Source organism: Scylla paramamosain, chromosome 4 (assembly GCF_035594125.1).
Source record: "Scylla paramamosain isolate STU-SP2022 chromosome 4, ASM3559412v1, whole genome shotgun sequence".
NCBI lineage: Eukaryota > Metazoa > Arthropoda > Malacostraca > Decapoda > Portunidae > Scylla > Scylla paramamosain.
The window spans coordinates 31,079,527-31,087,026 of NC_087154.1; the positions used below are offsets into that span (position 1 = coordinate 31,079,527).

A 7,500-nucleotide genomic window follows, 5' to 3' on the forward strand; every position below is an offset into this window, starting at 1 on the left:
TGACACTCCCCGCCTCAGGCTTCGCGTGGCGGCGTGACTCAGACCACCCCACCTGCCCCGCCCGCACTCAGGCACTCACGGGGCGGCGAGGGTGAAGGGAGCGATTGGTGGAAATGGAGCGTGAGGGGGCGCAGGGATAAGGGGTTGTGGCGGCGGGCGGAGGCGGCTATGGCGGGGGCGGAGTGGCCGTGTGGAGTGCTGCTGGGCGGGAGCGGGTGCTGAACAATGAATGGGTTGGCGGTGTTTTCAGGGTGGGCGGCAGAACACACACCCGCGGTCAGCAATGTGGCACCTCATCTCATGTCTATGGGTCCCTTTAAATCCCCCTCAGCAGGCGTGCCATCCGGTGCCACCTCGGCGCGGCGCGGTCAGCTGGCCCCGTGTTTCTCGCTTCAGCTAACTCCCTGCCGGCCGCCAGGTGGCTCCACCCACGCCACCTTCGCCAGAAAGTTGACAGTTTCCTCAGTATACACCTGCTTAGCGATAAAAAACAAGTTTCTACCTCACAAAGTCAACTTGCAAGGGAAGTAATCAATAGAAGAGTGCCCGGGTGAGGGAGCCGCCGAGTCAGTGCCGGTGCCACGCCCAGAAGGGCGGCCTGCGCACAGCCTCTCCTCGCCTGCTGTGCCGGCGCCCTTCATGTAAACGTCTAGCCCGGGTTCCTCCCCTGCCCGGGCACCTGCACCCTACCCGCTCACCGTCCCTTGGCTGGGCACCGCGGGCTCCTCACTCGTAGGCAGAAGACGCTCCTCCCGCGCCGCCATGCTTCCCCTCCCCGCCCTCCTGAGTACTCACCCAGTAGCAGAAGCTTGATATCTTTCGCCGCCTGAATCCCATCCTCCTTCAGGTTCCTTTCGATCTGTTTGCTGCGGGCCTGAGCGGCACGCTCCTCCGCAGACATGGCGCACCCCATGGTTGCGGTGTCGGCTAGCACTCCTCACCGACCACGCTATACGGTCCTACCGACCTCCACCACACCCCACAGTGGCAGCGCCACAACTGTACCACACTACACCACACCCACACACACACGGCACAGTCAGAAGGCAGCAAAGTTCCGCAGCTAAGCCCAGCGCAGAGCACACTGAGGTGGTTACCAGCGCGCGCCCAGGCAACCACCAGCCGCGGGCCCACGCCGACTTTTGTTATCAGCCTTACCAAGGCGCAGGGCTTTCCCTAAACCGCCACACCTCACCAACGTGACAAGACGGCACTGCTGCTTGTCACTCATCCATCATCTGCACCTTCAGGCAAGCAGAAGATTTACTTCCAGTGTGATTATCCTACGCTTGGCTGCACCACCCTCACCCCTGTCCACCACCCGGCGCACGCGCACTGGCTACCACGCGCATCTGCCACCAGATACTGTTTGTACATCTGTATGTAGATCTTATTCCAGATCCAATACCGTCCAAGCCAGCCTTCCCTTTCTGACTACGCCTGCAAGCAAAGAACAAGAGGACAAAACCTTGTGTGAGCCGCCCGGCGAGGCGCATGAAAAATTCCGATAAAATACTAACGAGCACCTGGATGCCAGGCCAGGGGCGAGCTGAGGTGTTACCGCCTCCCACAGTAGTGAGTTTACCGCACGCAGGACATACATAAATATGGCAAATAATTAACCTGCTGTTTCCCCCCAGACGTGTAACGGCTGCCACCTGGAATCAGTCACACCTGCTTGCTGCCAATCTACTGGAACCCGCAGGGGGAGCGAGCACAGTGTAACCTCCGCTGTCACTCCAGTGTCATGAGGCGCCGCCGCCGCCGCAGCTCTGGTAAGATTCTCGGATGGACGGGGCGAAGGTGTGTTCAGATGAACATGTTCCCGATGGGGTGTCAGTCATGACCCAGCTGGGGCGCTGTTGGCCGGCAGGCGGGGTTCGGGCACCATGTGGCAGCGGCTGCACCGCCGATCTATATCCCCATCCATCCCCTCCCTGGCAGGGGGATCAAAGAGGCTTCTCGCGGTTTTCCCCGTTTGAATATTTCCCTTTCGCGAATATTGCTAAATAGATCATTGCATTTCTGCCTCTCGTTCCGCTGATGCTCAATTAGCGCCGGCCACACCTGGGGCCTGACCACCTCCCCTCCCTCCCACCATTACCGGCGACCACCATTCGATTCCCAACATTTTCGTCTTGCCGCAGCATCACGTCAGGCTTCTATTAATTAAACTGGTTCAACATAGCGCGCCGGGAGGCAGGCGGGAGGCGGCCCTCGGCACGGCGTAACGGGGAAGTCTCGCTCACACGCCCCGCCCTACAACCCGACAACTAAGATAAACAGTTTGACCTGCAGCCGCTGCCGTGTTTCCGTCACAGTCTCGACACCTCGCTCGCCCGCGATCCAGGAAGTGACAGGGAGGCGGCGAGGAATTATCCTGCCCGTCTGTGCTGGAGGGACAATTACTGACACACGAAACACGGGAGGACACGAAAGTTAAGTGGAGGGAGGGGGGAAAAAGTGTATTGTTGATGTCCTATGCCGGATTCCAGAGAGAGAGAGAGAGAGAGTCCAGGGTCCATGCCGGGTTTATAAAGATGGCATACCGGGAGAAACAACAGAAAAACGAAGGAAAATTTCAAGGCAGGTACAACATAAACGTGTGTGTGTGTGTGTGTGTGTGTGTGTGTGTGTGTGTGTGTGTGTGTGTGTCAGCGGGGTCTTTCCATACCCTGAAGGACAACACGGAAATAGAGAAGGAAGGACCAAGGAGAAGAAGAAAAAAATAAAAGGAGGAGAAATAGGAGAATAGAGGGAGAAATTAACGAAAAAAGAAAGGCTGAAGGAGGAAGAAAACAATACCCGAAAACATGAAAAAAAATGGGAGAAAAGAAAAGAAAATATAATGAAAGATGAAACTGAGAGAGAGAGAGAGAGAGAGAGAGAGAGAGAGAGAGAGAGAGAGAGAGAGAGAGCGAGAGAGAGAGAGAGAGCAGTATGTATTTTCCTATCGTTCACTTACTTTAACGTAACAGTTCCCAGAAAGTATCGTTCGCCCAGTACACTTCAATACGTAATGGGACTTAAAAGGAAAAAGCGAAAAAAAATTAAGTTAAAGGTCCAAAATTTTGTTGCTATATAAGTTTGTGTATGTTAAGGCTATTACGTAAAGAAGGATGAGGAGGAAGAAGAGGAGGAGGAAAGATGGAGAGAAGATGGAAAGAAGACGTAGTGAACAATGCAAAACACCTTAAAGAACATGTTATCTCTCTCTCTCTCTCTCTCTCTCTCTCTCTCTCTCTCTCTCTCTCTCTCTCTCTCTCTCTCTCTCTCTCTCTCTCTCTCTCACGCACACAGACACACACACACACACACGCACGCACAAGCACAGAGAGAGAGAGAGAGAGAGAGAGAGAGAGAGAGAGAGAGAGAGAGAAGCATGGCAAGTAACTGGAGTAGGGAACAAGAGGTGACTGGGAGAAGAAAACTAAGATGAGGGACATGCAACTAAAAGCACGGGGAGGAGGAGGAGGAGGAGGAGGAGGAGAGAAAGAAAGAGAAGGACAGAGAAGAACAGAAGCTGAATAGAGTAACAAGTACGGACATACGAAGACAGAGAGACAGAGACTGAGAAAAACAGAAAGATGAATGCATGCAGAGAGAGAGAGAGAGAGAGAGAGAGAGAGAGAGAGAGAGAGAGAGAGAGAGAGCTGAGAGGAGAGACGGGGAGAGGGAAGGAAGGACAGGTTGGTGCCAAGTAACAATGCTGTGGGTGGAGGAGGCGGGTGTTCACTGTCATATAAATACCCACAGGCTACCCCACTACACCCCTCGCTGCCACCCTGCCAGACAGACATGCACCCTACCACTATGAGATGTACACCCAACCCCATCACCCTATACCCATCTCAGGTGAGCTAGACAAACACGTGACTGCACAGGTAAGCTCCTCAGTTACCACATCAAATACATTCCAGTGAGGTTCATTAAATTACAGACCCACGTGGTTTTGGGATTAGGCGTGTCAGGTAGGGTAGACCAGGTGAGGTTTGAAGTCAGGTGTGGGGGCAGGCATGGTAGGGCGTGGTAGTAAGGTACGGACAGGCTGGTGGGTGCTGTGGTTAGAGTGGTTGATTGCAGTGGTTGGGTGGTTAGTTGTTAGGGAGGGAGGAGAGTGTGTAGAAAAGAAGGAAGGGAAGAATTAAGTGAAAAAGTTATGATTCAGTTTATGGGAAGGAGGGAGGAAAGGAAGAAATAAAGAAAGAAGAGAAAGAAAGGTGGGGAAGAATGATAAGAGGAAAATAAATCTGAAATGAATCGAAAAGTGAAAAACATATAGAAGGAAGGAAGGAAAGAGACGAAAAAAAAGGGAAAAAAGGGAGGAAGAATAATTAGTAAGTACATGATTAATTAAGGAAAGAAAGAAAGAATGAAGGATGGATAAAGGAAGGAAGGAAGGCTAACAGACAGACACTGGACGAGGAAAAAAAGAAGATAGGATGAAATAATTAAGCAGTAAATTAAGAAAATAGATGACATACGGAACGAAGAAAGGAAAGAAGGAAAGAAGAAGGAAGGGAGGAAAGCTAAGAAGGAAGGAGGGAGGGAGGAGAGGCAGGCAGGCAGGCAGACACGAGGCGGTGTGTAAGGCAGGGTGGTCTGAGCGGCTGGTTGGCTGGTTGGCAGATCATCTTTATGTGGAAGCGGAGACTCAGCACTTCCCCTGTGGACCTTTAAAGAGTCTTGTAGCGCAGCGCGGCCACGCCTTACCTGGGATGGGAGGGGAGTGAGCGGTCAGCAGCCTCAGCACCAGGGAGGAAGGAGGGAAGGAAAGGTGAAAGGAATGGGGAGAGAATAGTGAATGTATACAATTTTCTAACGATCTTAACCTGTCCACTTCCTTCACTCTCCACCTTAGGTTATTGCTCGATTGGTGAGAGAGAGAGAGAGAGAGAGAGAGAGAGAGAGAGAGAGAGAGAGAGAGAGAGAGAGAGAGAGAGAGAGAGAGAGAGAATGGGGAAGTAAAATTCTGGCTCTCCTCAGCTGGGCACGAACTTTTGCAGTGTACATTTTGCACAACCCTGTATCCTCCCCTCTCCCAGCTGCCACCCTCTTCCTCTCTCTCTCTCTCTCTCTCTCTCCCCTCTCCCTCAGCCTCCGACCGTCCTCTGCCTCCCCTCGCTCACTCACAGTCTGGGAACGGCCCTGAAAGTCGCCAGATGGATTTACTTCGGACGAATATAAGTCATGCAAAGTATTTCTGTACACTTGAGGAATTCATCTTCGTATTTCATCGTTATATATAAACCCGCTTCTCGAGGAGGGATGCGCCGCGGGTACCCTTGCCAGGAAATCAAGAGAGGTCGCAGCAAACGACCTGAAGGAGAACAGAGAAGAGGAGAGTGATAAGATAAGAGGATGGTGTACAGTATCTCGGACCGAAAGAACCTCATATGACTAAATTCACGTCGATTCTTACGCTTCTCAAGCCACCTGGTGTTCAGAGGTTACATAAGACGGCAGGGCTTGGTGCTATCAGTAGATGTCATCTGTTATCACATGAGCCAGTGTCTCACGCCAGGAACTGTTACTAACTTAAGCCAAACTGTATAGGCAAGACGTGCAGACTTAGGATTCAAACCAAACATGTTATTTACCCAGCTAAGTCCTCGGTTATGAAGTGACACGCAGATTAAAGAAGCTTTGCTACATAAACACTTCTTTGTGAGACTCTTATACACAGAGACACATACACACATACACAGCCTGGCAACCGTGAGAGGCTACATTACACATCTGCTGGGTTTAGACACAATATATATACTTGAAAACTCCCGCTGGATAAATACGAGGCTTGTAGGCTTTCGCGGCAAGACAAATATGAAGGTTGTGGACACACACTCATTGTCCTTGGCTCGGCGCGGGAGAAGTTAAGGAAATAATCAAGGGGGAGGACGACAGCTCTGGATGACATACAAAACTTCCACCTCAACTTTTTGTCTGGGATCATATGGGGAAGACAGGCGAGTCCCCCTCTCTCTCTCTCTCTCTCTCTCTCTCTCTCTCTCTCTCTCTCTCTCTCTCTCTGCCCAACAAAATTTTCCTACATTTCAACCAGTCCATGAGCAGTGTTAGTAACGGGAAATAAACTGACCTTTTCATTTTAAAGCTTTAGATATATAAACACACGCTTCTGGGTGAGAGAGAGAGAGAGAGAGAGAGAGAGAGAGAGAGAGAGAGAGAGAGAGAGAGAGAGAGAGAGAAAGAGAGAGATGCATGATGTGACTGACAGGAAATAGCGTTGGTTATCATGATGTTACCATGAGTGGCAGTGGTGGTGACAGCAGTAGTAGTGGTGATGACAGTAGTTTTAATGGTGATAAAGAGGAAGAAGAGTGCAGTGATAGTGAGGTAGTGGTGGGGTGGTGACAATTATAGTGATGAGAGATGATAGTGGTGATGGTGGTGATGACATTAGTAGCTGTGGTGTGGTGGCGGCGGCATTGACGGTGGTTATTAATAGTGGTGGGGACAGCTGTACTGAGTGGTGTTGGATGGTAACAAAAAGTATATGCAGATAAATAAATATATAAATGAATAAATAAAAAAAAAGACAGTGGTGATGGTCAAGTAGCGAGTAGTAGTAGTAGTAGTAGTAGTAGTAGTAGTAGTAGTAGTAGGTAGAACAAGAAGAAGAAGAAGAAAATAGGTAACAACAAAAACAATAACAAAAAAGAAAACAACAACAATAAGAACAAAAAAGAGAAGAACAAGAATAAGAACAATAAGAACAACAACAGCAACAACAAAAGAAACATTGACAGCAACAATGATCGCCACCACCACCACTACCACCACCACCACCACCAGTAGCACTAGCAGTAACATTGACAACCCTATAACACCCCTAACACACAAACACCGTGCACTGCCGCGTCTCAGCTCATCAAGATGTCAGTGGCAAAAACGGATTATTCAAATACACCTCGAGATCTGTCACCTTTTGTCTTCATCTGATTCCCGTGATGCAGCGAGTGGGAGGCGCGGCAGGCGGGTATTGAGACCTATGGTATTGCTGTCACCCTTAATCTGGTTGGCCTAATTCACCGGATGAGATATTCCATAGACGCCTGAGTGAGTGAGTGAGTGAGTGAGTGAGTGAGTGTGTGGGAGCAGCCGTGTGACATCTAGCACATGTGATTCCCCTCCCACCACTCCCTCTCTTCTCCACACAAGACTTCCACTCCCCACTCCCTTTCTCCTCAAAGTAGTGATAACATTAGCTAGTGTTGTGCTGTCGCTGTGTCACCCCCTCTCTCTCTCTCTCTCTCTCTCTCTCTCTCTCTCTCTCTCTCTCTCTCTCTCTCTCTCTCTCTCTCTCTCTCTCTCTCTCGGTGGCTGGCTGGCTGGTCCTCGCTCGGCCGCTCAACCCAACACAATGGTGCATGCCAAGAATGCTGCAAGCCACCCGAAAATACCGCGAAAACTTCAAGCCTTCAAGACCTATGAGGATAAAATTAGCCGAGTTTGGAAAATCCTCTTCACAGCCTGTGTGTG

General features: G+C 50.6%; 1 protein-coding gene across 5 annotated transcripts in view; it reads right to left on the minus strand.

The window, feature by feature from the left end:
- LOC135099991 (guanine nucleotide-binding protein G(o) subunit alpha) overlaps nt 1–7,500 on the minus strand; it is a 228,984-nt gene that overhangs the window by 187,698 nt on the left and 33,786 nt on the right. The window contains exon 1 of one of the 5 annotated variants that reach the window (XM_064002799.1): nt 796–1,233. The exons of 3 other annotated variants lie outside the window; for them this stretch is intronic. In XM_064002799.1, coding sequence (XP_063858869.1) covers nt 796–913 — 118 coding nt within the window. In that variant the 5' untranslated portion in view covers nt 914–1,233. Of the gene's footprint in view, nt 1–795; nt 1,277–7,500 lie in introns of those variants that run through there. One more of the 5 variants, XM_064002797.1, reaches the window with a different exon arrangement.